This window comes from Parasteatoda tepidariorum, chromosome 5 (assembly GCF_982258835.1).
Source record: "Parasteatoda tepidariorum strain Cologne lab strain chromosome 5, Ptep-v5.0, whole genome shotgun sequence".
NCBI classification, from domain to species: Eukaryota; Metazoa; Arthropoda; class Arachnida; order Araneae; family Theridiidae; genus Parasteatoda; species Parasteatoda tepidariorum.
In genome coordinates this window covers 74,263,889-74,291,635 of record NC_141759.1, presented here as the reverse complement: position 1 = coordinate 74,291,635, position 27,747 = coordinate 74,263,889, and the positions used below count along the sequence as shown (strand labels likewise).

The 27,747-nt window shown below is 30.3% G+C and overlaps 2 protein-coding genes across 3 annotated transcripts in view; one reads left to right on the top strand and one right to left on the bottom strand.

Moving 5' to 3' along the window:
• Nucleotides 1-2,224: 2,224 nt before the first annotated feature.
• Nucleotides 2,225-10,765, top strand: LOC107444781 (uncharacterized). Its single transcript, XM_016059003.4, has 4 exons — nucleotides 2,225-2,583; nucleotides 5,797-6,108; nucleotides 7,973-8,204; nucleotides 8,297-10,765. The coding sequence occupies exons 2-4, from the start codon at nucleotides 5,859-5,861 to the stop codon at nucleotides 8,889-8,891; spliced, it is 1,077 nt and encodes a 358-aa protein (XP_015914489.2). The 5' UTR covers nucleotides 2,225-2,583; nucleotides 5,797-5,858; the 3' UTR covers nucleotides 8,892-10,765.
• Nucleotides 10,766-13,529: 2,764 nt separating this feature from the next.
• Nucleotides 13,530-27,747, bottom strand: part of LOC107438068 (nucleoprotein TPR) — a 99,967-nt gene continuing 85,749 nt past the window's right edge. The window contains exons 48-54 of one of the 2 annotated variants that reach the window (XM_087164221.1): nucleotides 27,108-27,208; nucleotides 25,964-26,055; nucleotides 24,157-24,249; nucleotides 21,532-21,670; nucleotides 19,947-20,062; nucleotides 17,790-17,864; nucleotides 13,530-15,224 (exon numbers count right to left, since the gene is read on the bottom strand). In XM_087164221.1, the coding sequence (XP_087020347.1) occupies nucleotides 14,947-15,224; nucleotides 17,790-17,864; nucleotides 19,947-20,062; nucleotides 21,532-21,670; nucleotides 24,157-24,249; nucleotides 25,964-26,055; nucleotides 27,108-27,208 (894 nt within the window). In that variant the 3' untranslated portion in view covers nucleotides 13,530-14,946. The remainder of the gene's footprint in view (nucleotides 15,225-17,789; nucleotides 17,865-19,946; nucleotides 20,063-21,531; nucleotides 21,671-24,156; nucleotides 24,250-25,963; nucleotides 26,056-27,107; nucleotides 27,209-27,747) is intronic. The other variant, XM_087164222.1, reaches the window with a different exon arrangement.

The following is a 27,747-nucleotide window of genomic DNA, read 5'->3' as shown; positions in this document are numbered from 1 at the left end:
AAAGCCGGTTAGTGGAGGATGTTAAAAATATGACAGGGATATTAGAGGGCTGTGTGCAGTCAGCACTGAATTTGGGGTATCTCGATCACCTAGTTTCAAATATGTATGTATTTTCACCTTTTAGAAAGAAAAAAAGATCAATGTTTAAATATTATTGATCCAAACGTTTTGAAAATTAGGAGTAGTTGGCGGACCCCCAAAATATGACCCATGGACCCCTAAGGGGTCCATGAACCACAGGTTAAGAAACCCTGGATTAGAGGTAAAAAAAAAAAAAAGAATGTAGCTAAAAAAAGCTTATATTTAACTTTTTGTGTATATTAAAAATGGAACATAAGCAATTCATTAATTCAGTAACGGTAATTTTAAAAAAAGAATGTAGCTAAAAAAGCGTACTTTTTACTCTTTGAGTATATTAACACGTTCACGCCAGGAAAAGTGAAAATACTGGTACTGGAAAAGAGAAAATACTGGTAGAAGAAGTATTTCAATATTAGATAATATTCGGGAGCAGTTAATCTTTTCTCAACAATAACAATTCACTGTAAGGAAATTTATCATGGCGAAGAAGCAATTCACTATAAAAATTGCATCCGTTAAAAACAATTGGTAGTTATGGATTTTTATTATTCCCGGAAAAAAACTAAAAAATGAAATTTATTGTTACCAGTTTTTACTCCGGTGCGCTGCCCAGATGAGAAAATCTAGCGTGACCCACCGGTGGGTCACCCCGGCGTGAACGCGTTAAGCATGTAACATAAGCAATTCATAAATTGATTAGCGGGGGGGGGGGAAAGAATTTTGCTGACAAAAGAGTACTCTTTTTTTTAAATTAGATATTAAAATTTTTGAGTATATTAATGATGGAGCATAAGCAATAAGCAGTTAAAATAAAGAACTGCTTTAGGGGCTGAGTCAGTCTGTAGAATGTCTTCGATCATTTAAAATTAATCGATTGATTTCCTTATTAAAAATATGTTATTTTCGAAAACTATCATCACTCTTAAAATTACGAACATTTAATTACAGGTTTGCTAGCTCCACTTTCTGTAAAATATTTTATACATTGATAAAGCATTAAGTAATAAAATAAAACATTTTAAGCATTATTTTTAGTTCTTTAAAAATTTCCGAGATTGAAAATTCTTTATATGTCTCACCACGAAATAAACAGTATAAATTGGCATTTCATGTGTATGTTAAAACCCCATTGCATATGGAGGCAAGATCATCTAGAATCAATTTTAAATAAAGGAAGAATCAAGTTTAAATAAAGCAAGAATCAAGTTTCAATAAAGCAAGAATCAAGTTTAAATAAAGCAAGAATCAAGTTTAAATAAGGCAAAATCAAGTTTAAATAAAGCAAGAATCAAGTCTAAATAAAGGAAGAATCAAGTTTAAATAAAGCAAGAATCAAGTTTAAATAAAGCAAGAATCAAGTTTAAATAAAGCAAGAATCAAGTGTAAATAAAGGAAGAATCAAGTTTAAATAAAGGAAGAATCAAGTTTAAATAAAGCAAAGAATCAAGTCTAAATAAAGGAAGAATCAAGTTTAAATAAGGCAAGAATCAAGTTTAAATAAAGGAAGAATCAAGTTTAAATAAGGCAAGAATCAAGTTTAAATAAAGCAAGAATCAAGTCTAAATAAAGGAAGAATCAAGTTTAAATAAAGCAAGAATCAAGTTTAAATAAAGCAAGAATCAAGTTTGAATAAAGCGAGAATCAAGTGTAAATAAAGGAAGATCAAGTCTAAATAAAGGAAGAATCAAGTTTAAATAAAGCAAAGAATCAAGTTAAAAACATAAATAAATATAAATTTTGCTATCTTTGAAAATGAAATAAAAATTTCCAAAATATCAATTAGTGACTTAAAAATTTATTTTTTAAATATTTTGTATAATTCACCCCATCTTATAATTATGAATAGGACGAGAAATTAATAGTACACTTTGAACTTCACCTCAAAGCACCGCTATCGAACTTAAAGAAATTAGATATTAAAATGGAAAATATCGAATATACAATTTATTTTTATAATTCCAAGTATTTATAATAGAAAATAAAAAAGCTATTATAATGACTGACACTTTCTTTCTGACTAAGTACACTATTTGCTTTAAGAAATATTAACATCATCAAATTTCTTTTTTATGAAAGAAAAAACTTATTTATCTCAAGGATCGATGAAATATTTTGATAATTGAGGAGACGCAGAGGTTTGTTTATTCTTAACATCTTTTTTTGTCAAAAAGGAAGTAGCTATTATATTCGAATCTCCTGTCCAATCACATTTAAACGACGATTAAAAAATGTTTTCGGCAACATTAAAGTACGAAAACATATTTAAACTGTGTTATTTTATAATACATTCATCAGAATTGTGGGCAGCATTAAAAAAGAAAAACTTGCTTAGTTTTCGACTAGACTATTTTTGTGAAGAATTTCCTATTATACTATCTAAATAGGGATATCCTTTGAGGAAGAGAGTAATTTTTTTTCAAGACAGCAGAATTATCGTTGACAGAATTAAGAATTATATAATTTTTGTTCCAAAGGTCTCCCACAATGCATCATGATTGGCAGGTAATGAATGATATTTTCTTAAGTTTTCTTCATTTAAATTTATTTCGTGTGAATCTTAGATGAAAAAATATTTTGATAAACACTAAATAAACTTTTTTACTCATTAAATGTCGAAACCCTAGCAAAAGTCTGACTTCTTAATTTGTTATTGTGATTTAATATTTCATGGTAAAGCCACTAATTAATTACAGGTGCTAAAATATAATATTTGTTTTTCAGAAGATTAAATAATTTATTAAAATTTAATTATTTGAACAAAAACATTAAATTCTATAAAAATTTATTTAATTTTTGCATTCAAGTCATTAGATATGAAAGATAAATAATTTATTGTTTTTAATTTCTTTGAACATAGAAACAAAATAAAACGAAAAATTATTTCCCTTTTGTGTTAAAATTATTGAATAAAAAACATAAATAATTTTATTTTATTTAATAAATTTATTTTCAATGATTAAAGCATGAAATAAAATACGGCGAAGATTTATTATCATACTTTTTTTATTTTTGTGTTCAGATCTTTAAATAATCAAATCTATAAATAATTTATTGTAATTTAATTTATTGTTACATCAAATAATAAAATTCTCTTACACAAGAATGTAACACAATGAAAATGTATTCCATTTCTGTGATCGTATTGGAATAATGATAACAATTTGAATGAAACCTATTATTTTTTACAAGTATTTTTTGAAAAAGGATCAGTTTAGTGAATTGAAAATATTCAGAAAAAAGTACTTCCCATTATATATGTTTCTTTTTTTCAAATATTTTTCTGTAATATTATTTATTATCTATCAATAAATTTGATATTATGTTTTCAGTTAATAATTGTTACTGTATAAGAGAAATTTTATAATTCATGAAGTATGACTTTGAACCACACCAACTTAAAAACTAGTTGAATAAAAATCAATAATAAGCAACAATTAATTTAAACGAAATGAAATCTCTTATTGCAATTTTCTAATGTGTATTTTTAAACTGCTCTATAATATGCTAGTGAGACAAAAAAATTCAGCATTTTTTTTTTCTTTACTTTTGTATTCCATAATAAGCAGTTTCGAGGGGCTCGAACTTTATTAATATTTTGGGAGTCAAAACCCAAATTTTGATTTTAAAAAAATATTTCTTTTTCATTTACCGTAAATAAATTTTTGTTTTTAACACAAAAATATTCATTTTATAAAAAATAAAAAACAATTATTGGATGAAAAATGAATTAAAATATTTATCAAGAAAGAAATACACCTCGAAAAAAGAAATGAACTGAATCAAAATATAATAATATAAGCTTTTACATAAATAATATAACTATTACGGTTGTCACTCTAACTTTTTTCTCAAATGAGCAATACAAGCTCACTTCACAGAAAAAAAATTGACCGCTAAGAATCCTACTACATTACCTACTTTTTCCCATCCTCTGACCCCACTAAAAAAAGCCCCTTCATTTTACACTATAGCGAAATGTCCTTTGTTTCTTTAAATTGTCTCTATCTTATCTATTGCCATGGGATCTTTTGTCCTTCTATCCTATTTTTAAAAACATTGGATATTTCTTAGTTTATTTTTTAATGTTTTCCCTCTCCCAAAGACGCGTCTTAACACGTTCACGCCGGGGTGACCCACCGGTGGGTCAGGCTAGATTGTCTCATCTTGGCAGCGCACCGGAGTAAAAACTGGTAACAATAAATTTCATTTTTCAGTTTTTTTTCCTGGAATAATAAAAATCCATAACTACCAATTGTTTTTAACGGATGCAATTTTTATATTGAATTGCTTCTTCGCCGTGATAAATTTCCTTACAGTGAGTTGTTATTGTTGAGAAAAGATTAACTCCTCCCGAATATTATCTAATATTGAAATAGTTCTTCTACTAGTATTTTCTCTTCTCCCGTACCAGTATTTTCACTTTTCCCGGCGTGAACGTGTTAAAGTCTAGCGAACCTAAAATGTCCCGTCACAACGCTTTTGCACTAGATTATGTGACTAGACATGGCTCATTAGTGACGCTATATCCGTTAAGTATACTATTTCTTAAGCATACAGGGCTGTGACAGCCTGGTAGGTAGGGCGTTCGACCCATGCCAGTTCACCTGATTAGGAGCCAAACGCTCTATCCGCTGAGCCACCACGACTCACAGATTATTTAAATTATTTTTTGGCATGGAATTATCTTTGGATACGCAAATTTTGTAATTTTGTGCAAAAATTTTTCGAACAGCCTTAAAAAACTTTTGTTCTAAATTATTGGATTTTTCAATAAATCTAATCTTAAATATGCTAATTAGTTCAGACTATTTTTTTTTTTTTTTTTACGAAATCGGACACAAAAATGCAATCTCTCCTAACAGACATACTTTTTTTCCAGACATGATCAGATTTTTCAAAGTATAAAAGGTAACCACAATCTGAAAAAAATATTTTAGTCAGGAGAGCAGGAGAAAGTTTTGGCGTCGTAATATTAATTTCCTTTCTTTTTTTGTGAATATCAATTTTTTGACCAAATAAACTAATAAAATGATTATTAATTGATAAAAAAATTTTGCGAGTAATTATCTTTGAATAACGCTTATAGTTGATGCGTACCAAAAGTTTTTGCTTAATTAAAAAAAATTCTGAGTCATGTGGCGAAGTAAAATGTGAAACTAACAACAATGGTTTTTAATTTTTGATCACTGTTCTTTTTAAACCATTGGGACCATGTTTTCCAGATTGCAGTACGGTTGTATTTGGTCAAGATTTAAATCTGTCGAAAATAAGGTTTGTTTATACAGAGAGAAAACGCTAATGTGTAAATATGTTTTTTTCGTTACTTAATAGTTAGCACAAATTAATCGGCGAATTGAAAATCCACATCTTGAAATATTATTATTGACACTTAGTTCATGAAAATTCGATTATTAGAACAATAGTAACTCAAGGTTATATTTTCTCCCCTTGCATCAATGTGGGATTGTGGTCCTGTTTTATAAAAGTCAACACCGAATTACAATAGCTAACTGTTTCTGTTGATAACTCATTCTCTACATATGAAGAATGATTTTATTCTTCACTGTAGGTAGGATACAATGCCAAGTTGGTAGGATACAATGCCAGGATATATACCAAAGAAGCTTGATTTTAAACGAAATGATCACTGTAAATATTATTTCTTTATGATTGAAAAAAAATCTCATTTCTAACATGTCTGTTGTCTTTTTTTAGCTTTATCACGAAAAAAAAAGGCAACAAGCAAAGTAAATAAAAAGAATTGATTAATAAGGAAGATGTTTTTCATAAATAAAATGAAATCATTTTGGTTACTAACATTCTGCTTAGCCTGGCTCGTGAATCAACATATGTGTCGGCATTTGGAGGCAGGATCTTGTTCACGAAAGTGCCAAATGATTATGCCTCAGGAAAATGTTACAATTCCCAGTGAAAGTATGGGCAATCTTTCGCCGACAGCATGCTCTTGCAGCTCAAGCTGTTTTGTATACGGAGATTGTTGCTACGATTCAGAATCTCGCTCAGTTGGTAAGTTTTAAAATTAACTCTTCTGCTACTGCAGTCCGCTACGCTAAAGTGAGGCCACTGAACAGTGCACCACATCGCGAAGTTTGCACATTGCACGTTAAGATTTTTTTTTATTGATTCTTCGATTTTGCACATACTTGAATCCTAAATATAACACTTGTTTCGACTTAGAAATAAATTAAGCGCATTTAATATATACTTCTTTTAGTGACATAAATCCAATATAGGTAAATGGAATTTCGGTCTGTTGAAAAATAGAATATTAGCCAGTGGCAGCTTGAAGTAGTTGCCAAACGATATCACGTTGACAACGGTTATAATTTCCACACTAGTACGCAAGGGGCATCGTACGGATGCAGGCTAAATACAGTGCTCGTAAACCCAAGGCATCTCATAGATGCCATGGACAAGCGCTCGTAAACCCAAGGTATTGCATGGGTGCCGAAAAATATCGCGCTCATAGACCCAAGGCATCGCATGGTTGCTGGCTGAATACAGCGCTCGTTGACCCAATGTATAGCATGGATACCGGCAATATACAGCGCTCGTAGACTCAAGGCATCACATGGATGCTAGCTAAATACGGCGCTCGTACGAAAGGGTTAAAGCGTTAACTATGAACAGACATGGTAATTTTTAATTGTTCCGAGGGATAAACATTTCACGTGTTAAGGAAAACATAATAAAAATACGATTGTAGGTAAAAATAAATTTATTAATTTGCCAGGACTTAAATTTTTTCTGAGATATTAAGCGTGGTGGTGAGTACAAAATTATTAAACTACATCTTATTTTCTTAATACTAAAACATTTTGAGTTTTTAAGGAAAATACGGTAGGCCAACTTTCTATACTTTGTCGAAAATTTCTTCTACTGATAGCAAATTTTATGTTTTAAGGTGTGATTCTTCGCTTAGTAAAATGATTTGAAGTTATTTTCCAAGCATGTCAATGATTCTAAAATAGCATAGCTACTTTGTTTCAATTCTACATTGTGAGGCTTTTAAATGTTAGTCAAATACAAATTAACCAAAATTCTAAAAACTTTAGTTTTTGATTGTCTACCATTCTATAAAATATGTTGCAAAAGGATAAGAAGTTGGCAGCCTTGCATACGAAATCTGATGTAATTGCTATATATTTCGTTTTACAATTCACAGTAGTATTTTGCGAAATATATAACGAAAGTTAAAATTTAAATATTTTGATAGCAGCCGTTTATTTACAGACTGTATCTAAGAGATTCCTAACTTCAAAAAATTAAAAAGCGGTAGGTAAATTACTTTGTTAATAACATTAATTTTAGTGCATGAAGATATTAATATCTACCGACATAGTTGCCCACTTGGATGGTCGTTGAGAACGCAACAATGTGGTAGTAAAAATATAATTAAAATGGAAAGAATTTTCTAAAATAAATTTCACCAACTCTTAAAAACGTTGATAACTGATAGAGCTTATATGAATAAATTACAATTACAGTGAAAGCCTTACTGACACTCTTTCAGGGTTGGCATCCTTCTTTACTTTTGATTTAAGCCACTTAAGTTAAACTGTGTTAATTCTGCTTTATTCACTTCTTTCTCTGGAAGGGGGTAAAGTTGTTGATGCTTCAACAAATAACTTTATTTATTGAAGCACACTTATAAGCATTGCTGTCGTGGGGCATGCTAGGATGGTCTTCTCCCTCATGACCTACACACCACCTCAAACAGCCCTACATAAAGTAGACATGAACAACCTTAAAATCAGTGAAATTTGTTAAAATGAGGTGCTCGAAGTGTGACAATGAAGAACAACTAGTTAAAAAAATTGAAATTTTTTGTAATTAAATTTTTCCATCAAAACCTTTTGCACAATTTCAGGAGTAAACCCATCCGTCCGAAAGATATGTCTTACTCTTTCTGGCAAAGCTAAATACAAAGCAGTTGCTGACTGCTCAGCAACTTGGTCCGGATTATCCGTCTTTTGCTCAGAAGGTATTGGGCATTTACCACCTGTAACTAGCAAAGTATCTGGAGTTACCTACATAAATGTTCATTGTGCTATTTGCAACAACGATGCAGAAGAGCTGAAGACTTGGGATGTTTATTTGAAGTAAGATATTGTGAATTCAATTGACCTATTTTCGCCTTCAACACCCGGCAATAATAATTCATCAATTACATTACTTTCTTTTTTTGTCGTAGGTGCTGTTCAGAGCATGATGATCTAGATGACCATATAGAACGCCAATTTGTGTACAGAAAAGGCAATTTACAAAGCGTGATTACAGATCAGGGCAATGGTTTCCGAAGAAGGTGCATTTGCAAATTCTTTGCAAATGGGCATAATAATAGTTTCACAGACTCACTGGAACTCAGAACTTGCATGCCTAGATTAGAAATCTCGAAATGCTCAACAACGTGGACGAATAACTCAATCCGTAATCTGTGCTATTCCTACCAAGAACCTATCTTCTCAGAGGAAAAAGTATACAGAAACTTGCATTGTGCTGAATGCAATTATGAGAATCTAGATTCGTTGCGATGCTGGCCAGTTGTTGTAGAACGAATGCTATCTGAGGGATCTAATTACAGCGACATTTTTAATCATTGTATGGTAAACAACCTGCTCGATTGTTTGTATTATTTCTCTCTGTTAGGTTATGGCAGAGGTAGAGGTTATGCTTTACATAATTTAATGAAAATCAATATAGAAGAATGTGTTCCTGAGTCTGGGAGACGGTGTTGTGAGGGTGAGCGATATGATTTCAGATCTAAAAGGTGTAGGAAAATAAACTGATTCTTTCAGAGACGAATTTCGGATTCATATTACGATTTAGTTTGAAATACTTGAATGAACTTTTCCGTTTGTATAGTAAGTCAGTATGTCTAATGGTATCGAGATATTTGAAGAGCTTAGCGGATGAAGCAGGTAAGTGACATTTTGTAGAGTATTTTTTAATCAGAGAAACTAACAATGAGGTTCTGGTATCAAATTGGGTATGTTTAATGTAATGTAATTGTTTTTGTTTCCACTTCAATATTGGTTTAACTAATCCATATTAGCTTTGAGTATGCTTGCATGATTTTTATGTCATATTGGGTGGGGGTAAATAAAATAAGACCATGAATTATTAGCTCCACCTTTTATTAATCTACAATAAAATAGTTAGGATATTACCCTGATTATAGCCACTTTGAAAATGTCACTTACCTACTTCACCCTTGCAGCTCTTCATTTGTAAAGATCATCATATGTTAAATGTATAAATTTTGATTTGATTTTCGTGACCGGTAAGCATCATGGTTCATCACATTTCAGTTAATTAAAAATCATCATTAGTACGAAGTGTACTAATTCATTTATTATTCAGTAATACATCGAGAAAAAATATTTTATAACCGTCGTTGAACAGCCGATCTGATTTTTGGTTAACGACTACCAATGTTTAACTCCGTACCTTCATTTTGAACCCAATCCAGAAGACAAGGGAGTTTCTGGATTACAAGACAAGAGACCCGGAGACAAGTTTTGGGTCAAATTTGCCTTCGTGGAGGACGTTTTGGTGGAACTAACCTACATTTGCGTTACACGGAGGGGAAAATCACTGAAACTTCCCACTGTTAGTCTGACGGCCAGGGGACTCTAAACCGAAATCTGTTTACCACAGAGAATATTTTACTTCAGCACTGTGGTCAGCGCAAGCCAGGTGCGGAATTCACATCTCTCAGCCATTGCTTGGATTCGAACCCGTCCATGTCATTGAAAAGTGAGAGCTCTATCCCCTGAATCACCATGGCTCCGAGGAGGAAAAATATTACAAACTGCAGACCACACATTAATTTTTTTTTTGCTTGGATAAAAGAAAAAAATGTTCTAATGAGAAAATGATAGCTATCGCCGTCGGGAGTTTTCGTTGAGAAACTGTAACAAAATATATCAATTGGGTACTTGCAACTCTAGAAGACGATCACTGATACACAGACACTGAATTATGACCTAAACTCCAACTGATCGCTTATGAACTAGACTATGATCTGAAATCGAGCTAAATTTCTCCACGTAAGTTATAATGTTAAACGTGAAGTTAATTAAATGCAAAGCAGTTTCGAACATCGAATTTGTTAATATATAATTCTTTTTCGTCTACATCTTTTACTTAACTTAGATTTATTATTTTTTCATGCGTTTTATTATAACCGTGATAAATATTTTTTTGTGTACCTGACGACTGCGATGCATAATTAGTTTGTTTATGTTCTACATGGTTTTGTTCCTGCCTTTGTGTTACGCAATAAACATATAGTGAAAGAATTGAAATCTTTGTGACAGAATATAGAATGTATCACTTTAGAGCATTGATACTTGTCGTGATTGACTTACTTGAAATACGAAGTAGAGTTCTGTACAGTGGCATATCAAAATTGTTAATACATATTAACTTCTACATTGTTTTTATCTTTGAATCCTTTGTACTCGAAACGTGCCCATGAGCAGTACTGAAAGTCCATATGTATAAAAAAGGAAAAAGAGTAAAAACTAGTAACTAAAAAATTTCATTTTTAGCTAGTTTTCGATATGAATTCATAGTAGCTAAAATTTCATTTTTAGCTATTTTGTATGAATAAAAAAATGTCTTAATTTTTATTCATCAATTAAAAACATATCACTTTGAGACAGTGTTTTTTCTTATAAAAAATAGCTGCTTTATCTTCATATTTTGGGCCAGGATAGCCTGGTTGGTAAGGTGTTGGGTTCATACTCAAAGAATGGTGATCGGTGCAAGTTCAATGTGTCGGGTCACAATGTCCAACACGTTCCTATAACAAATCATACCTCTGGGGGTACTGAATTGTGGATACTGTTTGTCTAAGATAGGTACTCTAACCGCCATTAAGTCTGCGGCAGTCTGGTGCTATGGAAACAAGAAGAGGGCTCTTCTCTCGCCGAAACCAGTCCTAAAGAGGGATCTCGCACCCCTACTTGAAATTATCACACCTCGTTACCATAGACACCGCCACAGCTCCAGACGAATATCTGGCAGTTGTTGTCGTTGTTAATTTATGTCGCACTAGAGCTGCACAATGGGCTATTGGTGACGGTCTGGGAAACATCCCTGAGGATGATCCGAAGACATGCCATCACAATTTTGATCCTCTGCGGAGGGGATGTCACCCACGCTTCGGTAGCCCGACGACCTGCACGCGAAGTCGAGCACTTTACGGTAGCACAGTTTAACGAGGACCAATACCGCACACCCTCGGACCCTACGCAGACTGATCCAAGTGGATCACCCACCCGCACACTGACCGTAGCCAGTGATGCTTGACTTCGGTGATCTGCTGGGAACCGTGTCTTGACGATCAGTCCGTTGCGGGACTAAACAGATTAGGAATGAACATTTAATTGCATAAACAAGTTTCTTATATTTCAGCATTAAAGATTACCTTTATTTTATTATATAAAACAGTATTCTTCTTTCCGAGAATGTGGAAAAACTGTACTTTTACCTCCTCATAGTATATAAGGAAATTGATAATTGTTTATTATGGCCAACCAAGATTTGCATAAAAATTCAGGAGTTTATCACAAAAAGCTTTACATTCAGAGTGTGGCAACATCAAAGGAAAAAATGATTTAAATAGTTTCTTTGAATTGAAAATTAACAGTTCAGTATGAACATCCCATCTATAGAATAGCAAACGAGACAACGCAGAGGTCGTTGCACCTCAAGAAAAAATTCCTGTTCCTCCCATCAAAAGATTTTGATGGTTTACTGGTTTCAGTTCACGATGGTCCAACATCATTTGATGGTCACCATCATTCAACATTCATGGTGTTTGATATGCTAAAAAACTTCAATCATTTCATGACGAAAAATGCTACTTTAATACTACGATGGTTTAATGGGAATTCTTGTTAGTTCAACAAGAATACAGCATCAAATTTTTTTATGTAGGCCCGTCACAAATCAGATCGAATTCCTACATTGGGGTGATGGTGGTTCAAGATCGTTCCAACATTTGATTTCTAAGGAACTAGGATGGAAATTTCTGATGGTTCAACACGATCAAAGCAAGTTGCTATTCTTATGTTAAGACCATCAAAAATAGGTCTGAATTTCTACAATGGGGTGATGGTTACTCAAAAAATGTAATGGTTTATGATGGAATTATTTATGGTTCCCATCAAGATTATGATGGCCCATCAAACACTTCGGAAGGGAAGGTTCACCATATTGGGAAGTTATACTAAAGAGCGTAGACTGCACAAAAATGTTTAGGACTATATGATTTTTCATTTCTCTACCACATGAGAAAATTATTTTTGGAAGGAGCAAAAGTTGATGAATACTACAGAGATGCCAACTTGCTCCGGACAGCAAATATATATTTTAACCCTTTGACGGTTATGAACGAGTTCAGCTCGCAATCGAATCATGCCTCATAATGAGCGCAAACGAGTTCCGCTCGGGAGCAAGATTTCGACCGTAATGGTTAGTAACGAGCACTACTCGAGTAGTGAAATTTTTCCCCAATGCGCGCTGACGAGCTGAGCTCGTTCGCCATTATTATTCTACATTGACTATGTTAAAAACGAAAAGTACGTAAAAACCGTTATTTATGTACTACGAATACTTTAAGAAATTTTTAAAACGCGTGAGGCGAGCTATCTACCGCATCCAGAGATGCCAACCTGCTCCGCTTTATAAAATAGTATTTCCTAGTGATAGCGAAAGTCAAGTTACTTTCAGTTTAGTATTTTTCCTTTTAAGTAATTTTTTCACCACTAAATATCAAAAACTATAAGTAACATATGAAATGCAACGTTAAAGCAACAATCTACTGGTTACTCAATTAAAAAGTAGGCGTAATTGTCCATCTTCAACGAAATTTACTACATAATTTGCTACCACTGTATTATAACAATTCCAGAAGACGGAGCTGTTGGCATCGCCAGAGAAGGGTGACATTTTTGGAAGAACGGAGGTGGAAAACAGATGCCATTTTCGACTACTGTTTGCACGTAATACTGCGCGAATTAATGAAACAAAAACTGCTCATTTCCCTGACCGTCAAAGGGTTATAAAGTGGTAGTTTATCAATCGTGATTCTTGGTTTAATAAATTCAATTTAGTAGATTTTTATCCACCACTATTTCTAAATAATTCATGGGCTTATATAATTCACCACTTTAGAGTAGTTATGTCATGCTGTACCTTTTAAAAAACAAAGAAAAATAGTCAAATATTTGCAAAATTTAGTTTGCAGTTAGTTTGTAATAAGTTTTTTTAATAATTTTGGCTTGTCTGGAGCAGTTGGCATCTCTGGATACTAGATATGTGTTTTTTAGTCATCATACTGGGAGGACAAGGTTTCAGTTTTGACAGAAATTTTGGAGAGTAGAACTCAAGTACAACAAAAAATGAATCTCTGATTTTATTAATCAACTTTATTTACATAAAAATAAGCATTTTGACAAAACTTAAATTATACAGGAATACAACATAGCATTTAGCGTTTCAAAAAGCAAATGATAAATGAAATAAACTTTAGGGATGAATCTTCGGAATAATTAACATTGTTTAGCTTCCTTTACCTAACAATATCAACAAAAGGAAATCTTGATTATTTTATAGAAAAATATTTCTCTTGACAAACAGAATATCACAGTGGATGCGATTTTTGTCACACTTGTTAGTCATTTCTTTTTGGCACCCAGTTCCAGCATAGCATTTGTAAATGAATTACCATGAAAATTATTTAACTTCTCATTTTATGCGAATAGAATTAAAGAAAAATATTTTTAAAAAATATTTAGTGAAAAAAAAAGTTATATTTGAAATTTACTAACAAAAATCAATAATCTCAAGTGCAAAAACACAAATTCTTTTTTTTTTTTTTAAAGCAACCAAATTTGTTCATTTTATACGATTTACTTCATATTTGCTACAGAAACCTGCCAATTGAACATATTGAACAATATTCAATGCAGGGAAAAAAGCAGAAGTAGGAATTTAAAAAAATAAAAAAATTGAAATCAGAAAGAAAAAAATTTAAATTACAAAAATTAAAAATTAGTTAAAATCAATAACTTAATTATAATTTCTTTAACAAATTAACCACAATAGATTTCCTTTATACAATTAAATTGACTTTTAAAATTGAAAAAGTTTTAGATAAACAGAGAAAATGAATAGATAACTCCCACAAATTTCAAACAATTATTACTTTGTAATTTTATCAAGCAATTTAGTCATATAATCATTTCTGTTAATAAATATTACCAAGAGGTAGATAAAATCAAAAGTTAATGAAAAGCAAATTAAGTAAAATCAAGCCAACAAATTTCAAACTATTTTGCTTTTTTATGAAGCAACTTAGTCAAATAACGATTTCTGTTCATGAATATTACAAAGAGATAGAGAAAACTAAATATCAATACAAATGTAGTAAAAATTCCAAATCAAGTCAGCAAATTTCAAACAATTATTATTTTGCTACATTATAGAGCAATTTAGTCACATAATCATTTCTGTTCTTAAATATTACAAAGAGATATTAGAGGATAACAAATTCAGAAAGAAATCCACATCAAGACAAAATCAAAATACTCTTACTTTTTCCACTTAATCAAGCAATTCTGTAAAATAATTATCTGTCCACAAATCTTTCTTTTAAAAAGGTAGAAACGAACTAAAACTTTCGACACAAAAAATATAATGTCTGTAAATGAAACAAAATAGAAATGCACTCAAAATATTCTGTCTGAAATACTGTTTCAGACCTGATGAAAGATGAAATTTAATAACATGCATGCCACCCTACAGCCCATTTAGCACATATCACATTGGTCAGTACATGGTGCGTCGTCTTGTGGGACGCCCACGACGTGGAGATCCAGGCCAAGCAGCTTCTCCACCGCGTCCCCTGGAATAATGAGTTGCACTTAAAGCATATCTACCTCGTCGTGCTCTGGTTCTGCCTCTAACGGGTGTGGGGTGTAAACCTTGGCTAGGAGGACTCTGGGTAACATCACCTGAAGCTGCAGTTTCAGGACTGGTTGCTTCAGGTTCTTTGCTTAGTTTGCTCCAGACTATGGGTTTTCGTTGAAGACTAGGGGCCGATAAACCTGTTAAAAGAATAATAGCTACAGTAAACATTCATTAGAAAACAAAAGAGTCCTTAACATTGAAAAGTGCTAGCAAATGACAGCAATCTTCAAATATCTATGGAATCTAAGTTGTTATTTTTCAACATCCTCAAAAGTATAACAAAAATTTAGATGATAATTAAATATACATGAATTATAAAGAGAAAATGATAAACAGCCAGGGCTCGAAAAAGCTCAGAAATTTTACCCGTCCTCCTTTGAAACTAGCCCGTCGCTTCTAAAAATAATTTTCTCTTATTTATTGCAAACATTTATATAACTGCACAATGAATTAGTAGTTACTAGGATTACATTATACTGTAATAAAATATATGCTAGTTTACTAATAGTAACCTAGTATTTCATTTGTGAAATAATTTAAATGACAAAGGTCAAGTTATCTGGAATGCCAATTCATCCGGGGGGTACTGAGTTTTTTAAATGATGATGTTATGATAATTTATGACTTTTGCCAGTTCTACAATCAAGCCAATGATTTACAGAGGTTTCTGTAATTCTGAAAGGGGTTTTCCATTTAGGAAGATGTTCATAATTGCGTTTAACCCTTCTTGTCTATGACCAGTACGAAATGTGTTTTCTTGAACAGTGACGTTACAAGCTGGGCGGTTCGTGATCAGAGGAATTGTTAATTCCTTCGTTAGAAGTCCACATGCACAGCACCGAGCAACTTTTTTTCTTGTTTATCGATTACGTGAGCGCATTTGGTCTGACGAAAGAATTAACGGGATTTCTAGATTGGAGGGTCATTTTAGAAGTGAGGCGCTAGAATTTTGTAAGATAACAAAAATTGAAAATGTATCACGAACATTAACGGGAAAATAGCCGTCCGCGCGGACGTCAGATTCGAGAAATTCATTGTCCGCGGGGAATTTTTGACCGCCGAGGACGGGCGGAGTTTTTCGAGCCCTGTAAACAGCGGAAGAATCTTGTGCCTGTTTTTAGGTGAAATGGAATTTTTAAAAAATTATACTTATTACCTATTAAATTTTAATAGCACTAGAAAAATTTTACATAAAGTGCAAATGTTTGTAACCTCTATTTTCTCAAGAAATCTAATTCTCAATCGCTTTGTCCTTGTAAGCATTTAATACTTAATTTTTAAAAGAAACTTTATAGTATGATTTGCATTTACAAACAGTAAGACAATAAAAATTAGATATCCTTTATAAATAAAATTAAAAAAACGTCAGCACCAAATGCAACATATTCTAATAAAGTCCACTTTGTTATAGAAGGCCGTTCAAATATTACAGAAGCATATTCAGAGGTGATTGTGACACAAAGTGAAAGACCCTGAAAATTTCAGGTGCAAAAACTCGACATCAATTTAAATAACATACATGTTTCGTATTTAACAAATTTTTTTAAACAAAATTTAAAATTAATTTACCTAATTGATGAATATCACACATTCATAGTTACTAATTTTAAAAAAAATCTTAGTTTTTGCAAGTATCGCGATATTGGATTTTTAAAATCACGTGAATACGAATAGCGGTATTCGATTTTTAAACCACGTGAATAAAAATCGCAATGCGTAACTTAAATGACGTAAATCTATACTTGATATACAAATCGCGTGAGTAGGAATCGTGATAGTAGCGGATTCCGGCACAGTTTCAAATATTCAAAATGACGAAAATCTGCCAAACTAAAAGACTCGCGTGTATGTGAGCGTCTCGTTAGCGGGAATTAGCGAAAATTTTGTCAGATTATAAGTTTTTGATTAGCGAAAGTCCGAGAACCATCTCAGAAAAATCTTATGTCCTGCTCTTAATTTTTAGACCCAGAAGGAAAATACGAAAAACCTGGAATTGTGGGATACCCCTGGAATACAATTACCCCTGCATATTTTTTAGCCATTCTGGACTCCTCTTCCTCTTTGGTAGCAAAAATGAGCAAATTGCAAACCCCCTCCATGCTTACTCAAGAAAGTTGCAATACCCTTTGGATTGAATTGAAATAAAAGATGTAACTTTGCAGAAAACAAAATTTATGTTTTCCATTTATTTCATAAAATTTTGAGTAGAATATTCTGCAGGAATCTTTTGTGTTTTCCTTCCATGGGTAAAACTTTAGATCTCTGAAGATGTTGGAAGTAATTGGACAGAGGAACAAGCTTGAACAAGATCATAAAATTTCACTTAAAGAACATGATATGTACAAAACCAGGATATTAAACTATCTTCCATTGCTGTCACTTTATTGCAATGGCAAAATTTAATTACTATTAAAAAGAAGAAAAAATCAGGAATATTCTTCATACGGGATATTCTACCATTTCATTCAGAATATTCTACTATTAAATCAACTTTGGAGTAAATAGTTCTCATCAGTAGAAGTTCGATGAACCATCCTAATCAGAGGTAATTTATACATGAAAATCTGAAACAAATAGTATGCAACTGCAGCAATGAACATGGAATATTAAACTTTATTTTCCATCTTTAACTTTATTTTTAGAGAAAATAAATATATAAAACCAAAAGTTAACACCAATACAAATATTACATAAAATATTACTTTTAGAAGACTGTTCACTGTCAGCAGAAGTAGATTCATCAGTCTTGGAGGTACCAGGACCTGTTTCTTCACGAGCTAATAATTAAACATAAAAAATTATTACTCAAAACATATCCCACAGCCCAAAGATACACAATATAAAATAAATCCACTGTAAAAACTGTGATGTAATACCTCTTTAAATTTGGTATTGATCAACTTCAAAATGTATGTGATTTAAAGTTAACACCGAATTGAGTGTTTATAAACACTTAAAGGGTTATTTAAATCTAAACACCCTTAAGCACCCCAAGGAATGCTTAAACTAAGTTCACACTCATTAACAAATTGTTTTTGTCACCGCATAAATCTACTTAGATTATGTTTGAAAATCCTTATATGGCAACGGTAGATTATTTACTTTTGAGTGCCAAGTGATGCAAAATTGTTGTCTTGCAGGCTGCCAAAAAAGTTTGTTGCAAAAGGCATGTATATTTTTAGGTGTGTAAAAAGACAATCATGTCAGAATTGATACATGGGTGATTCTTTTGAAACATGACAATTTTGACCAAAAAATTTCTTCAAATTTAAAGTCTTCAAAATAATCTAAAATGTTTTTTGTATAGGTACTTCTTTAGTTACACTTATTAATAACTTACAGACAGCAGTGTAGTTCATTGACATTTGCTCGCCAAAAAAAATAAAATAAAATAGAAATTCACCAAATCTTGAATGCCAGGAAAATGACATATTAGCTTAGAAGTTTAAAAAACAGTCATTTTAAGTTAATAGTAAGTAACTACTCAACTTAAGCCTTTATGTTAGATGGACCATAAATTGCTTAAATGAATTCTTTTTATCCACTGTTAGAAAGAATCAAAATTTTTTTTGTTGCAGATACGTACAGAATAAAATTGTGTATAATAATCAATCATTAAATAAATAAATAACTTTGATTACATCCAAGCACATTACAATCATAACATAAACTTGGTATTAGGTTAATATTTGCTTTCCCTCCAAAATTATTTTAAACTAAGTTTTTGTAAATAATACCCCCTGCGTATATTCTAGAAATGCTTACACCAGTTGAGATAAACAGGGGTGATTGTGAGCCCAAGTCAAAATTCCGAAAAATTTCTTGAGTTAAAAAAAAAGTTTAAATTGAAAAATTAGAAAAAAAATTCAAACATGTTTTTTTCCCCTTTTCTCAATATTTCTTAGTTTACTTAAAATATTTTTTAAATTTTACACATACCTATATCATTTTCACATACCTACGATGACCTGGAGAAGGAATTAAAATTTACAAATATGTCTTTCTTTCTTGAGTTTATGATTATAACAATTATTTACTGATAAAAAATGAATATTAATCATGAATATAAGCTTATAAAGTATATCTCTGGCTCTTCCTTACAAACAAATAAAATAAACTGTGTTTTTAAGTTCCACCTTTGAAAATTTGATTTCCGGAAACTTCTGTGATCAATGATTGTTCGAAACGTCTGAACCTTCGATCTCCGGATCACTGTTAGCAAAAAATCCGGAAATCCGGATTTTTTCTGGAGCACAATCTGCCCTGGATACAAAAAAATTAGATATTGAAAAATTTATGGGAAGTTTTGAAGCTAGTTATTACTGGAAGCATTGTCTGGGACATGCCAGAAACATGAAATTTTGAAGTTCAATTAAATTTTTTAACTATACAAAACAGTCAATGCTAGTGCAAAGTAATTTTAAAATGCTAACAGCAATGCTATTTATAAATTTTTTTTAAAAAAAAGTTCTTTTAGTATTAAAGTATTAGATCTTGGAGCAAGGGACAGTGAATTGTCATATTTCGTGAGAATCACCCATATATCTGCTGATTGTATTAAATGATTTTAAAATATTTATTTTTTATTTACTTATGGTTGATTTATAATCTAGTTTTATTTTAAGAGCTGATTAGATATATTCCATATTAAAAAAATTTTCGCTCTAAATTATATCATTAAAATAGCGCCACAGATTCTTAAGCTTATTATGTTGTTATTATTATTATTATGAATTTTAGTTTTAATAAACACCAAATATAGTGATAACTATTTTACACCAAAAAAAACTTAATCTGGCATTCATGGTGGTTTAGTACACTTTTTTTAAGTTATTATAAAGAGTTGCTGAAAAAAATACCTTCAGATGTTTCAGGTTGATCTGATGCTGATACATTTGATTCTTTTTCGTCTAGTTTCGATGAAGATTCACCTTTAATAACTGATGGATCAACAAACACTGAATCTGAGGCATCACTGAAAAAACGTAATACATTTCAAACAAATGAAACTGCTTAAATTTAAACATTAGTTATTACAAATCAAAATAGATTCATTCTAAATATATGCAAAAGTGATTTAATTTCTTAAAGTAATAAATAAAAAAATGCTTTTTGTATATTTTGGTTGAAAAGGAAACTGCAAACATATTTGTTTACCATATGCCATTTTGCTGAAAATACACATTTTAGCTTGGGAACTTTACATATTTTTATCAACACACAATAAGATGTAATGAGAAGACATTGTAATTGGCTTCAGTCATTCTCTCACTCACACAAGAAATCTTACAACTTGGCAACTCAGGAAAAATTGAGACAAACAGGGTTCCCAAACAATTTCAGAAAAAAATAATTCCTTAACTGTTCCAGGTATACTCAATAAATTTAAATGAAAATACGTACCATATTTTATCTATACCAAGCAATTTTTTTTTATCAGAAAACGCCAAATATTAGATTTTGTTAGAAAAAACATAGAATAGAATGAAAACATGGAAAAGTTCCACTAAAAAGTGAAGTTTCATAAAATAATTTAACTCAAATCTCAGTAACTGATTATTGTTACTGACAATTCTAAGATTGCTTATTTACCAAGTATATTATTTTCCAAATTATTTTGTAAAAAAATTGCAACTTCCCCTGACTATTTTCAGCTTTTTAGAGTTAAAATAAAAGTCCTTGAACAATTCCAGGTTTTTCCTGGACAAAAGCCTACTCTACATTCCCAAAGTTTCTAGGCTCCACATTAGGAAGCAAGGTATCCAAGAATTTACGACAAATTTAGCAACTTTTCTCCCATAAAAATGGTATGTAATCAGGGTTCTCACTCAATTTTAGAAAAAAAAATTGCCTGACTTTTCCAGGTTCATCAGGTAAATTTCAATGAAAATCCAGATCCAATTTTATTGACGCCATGCCATTTTTCATCAGAAAACTTTGATATTTACATTTGTAATGCCAAGTATTAGATTTTGTGGGTGAAAAAATATCATTGAATGAAGATGGAAACATGTCAATTTAACTGAAATGTGAAATTTTTACAACAAATAACTGTAATAGATGTTCGAATTATTTAACTCTAATCTCAATAATTGATGACAGTTACTGACAACTCTAAGACTATTTATTTTCCAGATATAAGAATTTTCCGAGTTATTTTGTAAAAAATGCAACGTTCCTTGGTTTCACTTCCGGGTTTTCCCTGATCTCACTGACTCGTTGATAATGGACCATTTTGGAAAAAATTAGAAAAAATTATGGAAAAAATTAACGAAGCAAATTGAAATTTACTGGAATACTTATCAACGTTTTACTTATTTACTTAAAAAGCTAATATAGCCTGATAATTATTTATGATTTGTGCTTTTAATAAAGACCATTTGTTTCAGAACATTTCAAAAAATTAAAAATAATGCAAACACTGACAGAAAGAAAAAAACTCACGATTTCTGAACATTTTGACAATCTGCTGATAGTTCTTCAGCAGTTTCAATCTTGATGGTTGGAACAATTATTTCAGGGACACTTACAGATGCAGCAACTGATTCTAGACTTGCAGTGACGTCAGGGACAATTACTTCTGCTAAAGTCAAATTAAAATAAATTTACTAAGCGAATTCAACACACTTAATGTCATACATATCTTAAAATGAACTTTACTATGAATGGTACATACAACAAAATGAAAAACTAACAAAGAAAAGAATTTAGTCCTGATAATTTCCATCTGAAGTTATTTTTTAACTTGCTCAATATATAATTTTTCTGCAAATTGCATTATACATAGTAAAGTTAGTATATTTTTAATATTTGAATTATTTTTTATTTAAAAATTATTATTAATTATTTAAATTTGCCTTATTTATTGAGGATTAAGTTAGCTCCTGCATTTTGTAGTTGTTATAGGTGTTATGTAACAGTACTGCGCAAATTAACATTAATTATCTCTTATCGGCAATTAAAGTTCTTTTATTTTATTTTTCATGGAAACTAAAGATATGCCAAATTTTAAAATCTATATACATTTATCTATATATGCAGCTGTAATGTTCTTTAATATCATATCTATTTAGTTTTAAATTATGTTTAAAAAAATAGTGTTCACTTATTTTTAAACTGATATTAAAAATATAAATATACCTTTTTTTTTTATTTCTAAGCCGTTAAATTAGTCATTTTTGCATTTACTTTTTTTCTCTTTGCTTGCAAAATATATGTACTAAATGATTGGCATAATGTACAGATTGTAATTTCTATTTATTTTTCTAAAAAGAATCCTTAAAATGGAGCCAAAAGCTTATATTTTATATCCATGCTATTTTTTTTTTTTTTTTTTTTTGTTCTTAATAAAAGAAAAAAAAAAAATATAAACAAAAATAAATCTCCAACAGTTAATTTTGATAATAGAGATAAAATTCTGAAGGAAAAGCATATAAACTAAAAATTTAAAAGAACATGTTTGAAAAAACAATTAAGAAAGTGATTTTGGTGTAGAAAATTTATCAACTAATTATTATTTTAAATGATGCTCTATGAAATGGGAAATATCAAATTTAATAACAATATAAAAATAAATTATCACAAGATCTTTCTCTTTTAATAAATTTAGAAAGGTTTAACTATTTGGAAAATGTTGACCGTATCTATCTTGGAATTATAGAATGCAAGAAAATCATTCACTATCTAACATTATATTTCTAAATCAAAATAAAGCTATTAAAATAAACATGTAAGACTAAGATAGCAAAACTGCCTATAGAAACTTCACTGTTATTAACAAAATATTACAAAAATCAAATTGTGAATGATCTTTCAATAAGTCACATTAAAAAATTCTAAATAGCCAGTTGCTGATATTAACCTTAATAATTCCTATGGATTTTAAAATAATTATGATTAGTGTTTTTATACATTTTGAAAAGGGCATAACAGAACATTTTTGGTAGAGTGGCTATTTTTCAATATCTGCAGATACGCACCAAAAATATGGGAAATTTATTATTAAAAAAAAGTTAAAGAGAGGGTAGTGAAAGAAATCGTGGATAACATTAAAAAAAATTTTCAAGCCAAACTCAAATAGATAATGGGTATAATGGTACAGTCAGAGCCGGATTATACCTTTCGTAGGCCCTAGACACAGAGCCGGATTATACCTTTTGTAGGCCCTAGGCATAGCCGTTTTTGGGCCCTTCCCTCTTTTCAAAATATATGCTAAAATTTTCTTGCATATTTTTTTTTTTACATTTTTATTAATATGGATTTTAATTTACAAATTTGTTTATCGAACTTTATCTGCAATACCGACAAGTGTAATGCATAAAGTAAGAGAAAAAAGAAAGGTACTCCTAACTTTAAAGAGAAAAAAAAATGGTAGAAATATAACATTTAAAAGAATAAAAAAATTTACAAGTTTAGACAAGAAAAACAAGTTTAAAAAATACAAAATTCTCATATTTATTTTTTAAAAATAATTACAATTCCTAAATTAACTTATATAAACAAAACCAATGATTAAATAACTCAATATATTTCATACCTAATTAAACGGGGGAGGGGGAAAACAATAAAATAAAAGGAAAACTTATTAATCTAAATCAAAACACTTGAAAATTATCGAACCGAAACGATAGTTAAAAAAGGCACTAGCATAAATATTATAACCCGGAACAAGGCAAGATCAACGGAATTTTAAAAAAAAAAAAACCTAGTGATAAAATTTATGAATAAAAAGAATTTATTCAGTGCGAAATTTATCGTGAAAAGAAAAAAAAAATCAAACGTAGTGGAATCAGAAAAACAAAACTGTTTTTCTGATTCCACTACGTTTGATTTTTTTTTTTTTTTTTTTTTTTCTCCCAAGTTTTTTGTAGGCCCCTGAATTTTGTAGGCCCTAGGCACGTGCCTAGTGTGCCTATAGGTTAATCCAGCCCTGGGTACAATACAAGGATTTTTCTTTAAAAAAGCACTTAAGAGTGTAGATTTATACATTAAATGGGTTATATTTTAGCAACAAAAACCATCAATTATTTTAAAGGAGTTAACAATGTTGCCTTAAATTTACAAACTCACCAGGAGGTGAAACTTGCAGTGGTGTTGATGGAACTGTCCTTCCTCCCTCATCAAATTGAGATAAATCCATCCTAGTATCATCAACACCTAAACCTGATTATATAAGGAAAAAACAATAAATTTGCATTAGTTTTTAAAATACAAGTTTATTTTCTAGTTAATAATATGCTATTTACATAATTATTATGAATTTGTTAGTAAATCATGACTTTTAGGTCAAATTTTGGCATACTGTCAGAGCCATTTATGAAAATGGTACAAAAAGCTCAATGTGAAGAAAAGCCACAGTTTTATATAAATGAAAAAACTGATCTAATTTCTCAATATTTAAAAAAATTACTTAAATTTTACATTATCTAAGCTCATAAAAATTTGCTAAAATTTATACAATTTATTTATTGATTCTAATAATTTTAACCTAGGGAAAAAATCTTGAGAAATTAATAATTTTTTAAAAGTATAATAATTTTCAAAATTTTTGAACTATTTGTCCCTTTTAAAGCCCAGATAATTCTTTACAGATCTAGTTAAATATCTAGTTAAAATTATAGCTTTGCCTCCAATGTTATGCATTTACACAATGACAATTTCATTTGATGAAAGAGCTTTGAAAAATACTGCTCTGCACAATTGTTATGCTCACAAATTACACAGCAATTTTTTAATTAAAATAAGAATATTTTCAGAATACATACTTAATATAAAACATTAGAAACATTTATACAGTTGTCTCTTTAGTAAATTGAGTACTCTGATATGAAATGTATTTCTAATTTTATTTTTTGTTTAATATCTTTTTAGGATATTAAACAGTTGGGTCAAAAAAATAAAAATGCATGATGAAATTACAATTTTATTCTAATATAAACTACACTTTTTTGTAAATTTTTTCTCAATTATTTTAAAAAATTTTCATTAAATTTATAAATTTGTTATTCATAAAAAAAATTTATAAATAAGTGGTTGCTCTGAAGTCACAGAGGCTCTCTAGAACAGTGGTTACCAACTGGCGGACAATTTTCGTAAAAATTCTATATGGGTCTTAAATACTTTTAAGTTTTATATCTTAACAATTTGATATCTGTTGCACATTAATTGTTTAAAACATAAGTGCACATTAAAGTCATTGTAGCCAGAATTTCTTAATATGCAATTAAATATTTTTAAAAATCTACTTCTTATTTTAATTAGTAATTCAATACTTTTGTTTTGTACAACTTGATAAAAATCTGACAGTAATATTTAATGTTCCTTCAAACATAAAAGAGTCCTATATAAAATTTTGATGAAATTGCAGCCCGCCATTTGACTGGTGCTTTTAATCGTGGCCCCTGGCCCCATGTAAGTTGGAAACCCCTGCTCTAGAAGTTAGAAAAAAAGTTTGCATCAATGTAAATGGCACTCAATTAACAAATAATTATAATCCCACAAAATTTATTAATTAAAACAGTGCAGATTAAATGAACAAAATTAACCACTCATTATAATGTTACATTGTGAGTATATCCATATCTTTATAGGGCAGTTATTAACCCTAGAAAATATACAAAATAAAAATATATGACAGTGCCTAAGCATCATTATAGGTTTTGAGCCATGAAGGTACTAAAATAAGAACCAATAAAAGTTTTAGTCTCCGAAATTAGAATAATGTTTCACCTCTATTTTAATTAACCATTGAAAACAATTCATAATGCTATTTTTTTTCTTTTTGTAAGAATAAAAATCTCAAATTTATACACATAAAAAAAAAATAGTACCGTGCACATAATCAGCTCTAAATAATTGAGAAAAAAATATATATTACCGTCTTGACTAGCAAGTTGAGATAGACCTTGCTGAGTAGGAGAGCTTTCAGAACTACTGAACGAAAACCTAACTTGAGGAACATGAGGAGAGCTGCAATTTAAAGGTTACATTCTCATTATTTTCTTAATAACAAAAACCACAATTAAGAGAAATTTAATGACAGCAATCATACAGTTTTCAACATTTAATAATCACCCAAGAAAAGTAGCAGAAAGGGAAACAAATTTTTACAATCTTCTAAAAAACAATGAAAGGTAACAAGCTTTATTATTTTCAAAAATAAATATAATATTAATATTTTTTGGAAAAATTTAAAACTAAAAAATAATAAATTGATGTACGCTTTTATCTCTCATTTCAAGTGCTTACTAGATAATGAAGAAAAGCCATTAATACAAACAACGGCAAGCTATAAGTAAAAGAAATTGATTTTTCAAAATCAGAGAAAATTAATCACATATATATTATTTGTTTTAAATCTCAGGTTTCTTTTAAGAGTAATTTATGGATATTACTTATATACAGTAGAACGAAAATTATTTGAATGCCTATTTACCGATTTGTCCAATTATCTGGATCGGTCAAAGACCATGAGTTTTTTTACACCTTCTCCAAAAAATATTGTTCTCATCACAAAAATACTTCTTAATTTAAAAATCATCTGAAAGTGGTCGAAAAATTGTTTCCTTAGTCCCTTGTAACCTTGCGTTTGCCCCGCCCAGTTTCAATGCGAGTGGCAAATAAATTCTAATAAAATAAGTTTATAATAAAATTTTAAACATGGCATTTGCAATATGCTTTATTATGGAACTACTACAATTACTAATCATAAGCCGGGAAAAATGTGAAATGAAGTTACTTAAAAACATTCTCATAGACGCTTTTTTAAAAATTGTCTAATTTTCCAGATTTTTCCTTCAAATGTGCTTTGGTCACAATATTCGACATTTGATTGTATAGATTTTTGTACTACAGACAAAAAAATTAAACCTACAGCAAAAAAAAAAGTGTTTTAATACTATAAAAGTTTGTCTCACAGTTATAAATTGACAATCTGACTAGAAATATAGCACTATCTTCATTTATAATCAACTTATAGAAAATATAAAATAAATTTCAAAAGCAATAATAATTTTAACTACCTAACTGCTTCAGCAAAACCATCAGCGCGTCTTGGAACATACAAAGTTGGTGTAGATGGAACTATGCTATCATCACCTTCTTCAAAGTTGGATCCTTGTCCCTGGTGAGAAGGAAATAATATTTGTAAAGAATCTCAATCTTTGCAACAATCGTGAAAAATTTTTCATAAACTAGATATGCCACATATTTTTTAATATAAACTTATTGGTGCACAAGTTACAAATAGGTTCTTCAAAACCCATCAAAGCAGGCATAAAAATTTTTTTTAATAAAACATGTTATCTTTGTTATTAATTTTCAACTTCCCTTTCATACCTAGAAAATATGGGTAACTGTAGTTCAGAAATAAAAATTCATTAAAAGAGCCACAGATTAAAATTTCCTAATTTATATTTTTCTCCCCATCTTCGTCTCAAGCCTTTTAACTTACCAGTTTGGGCTGAAGTCAACAACAGTTAAACTTAGTAAAAAGTTAAATCAAATCAGATTCTAACTGCAGAAGCAATTTGAATTCTGAAGCTAGCATAGTTTAACTTTTTCTGTTCGTTTGCTATTTTAAGAGAATAAGAGTGGAAATAATTTTAATTAAATTTTTTTCATATTGTCATTAGGAGTTTATTTTTCAATTCTTATTGCATG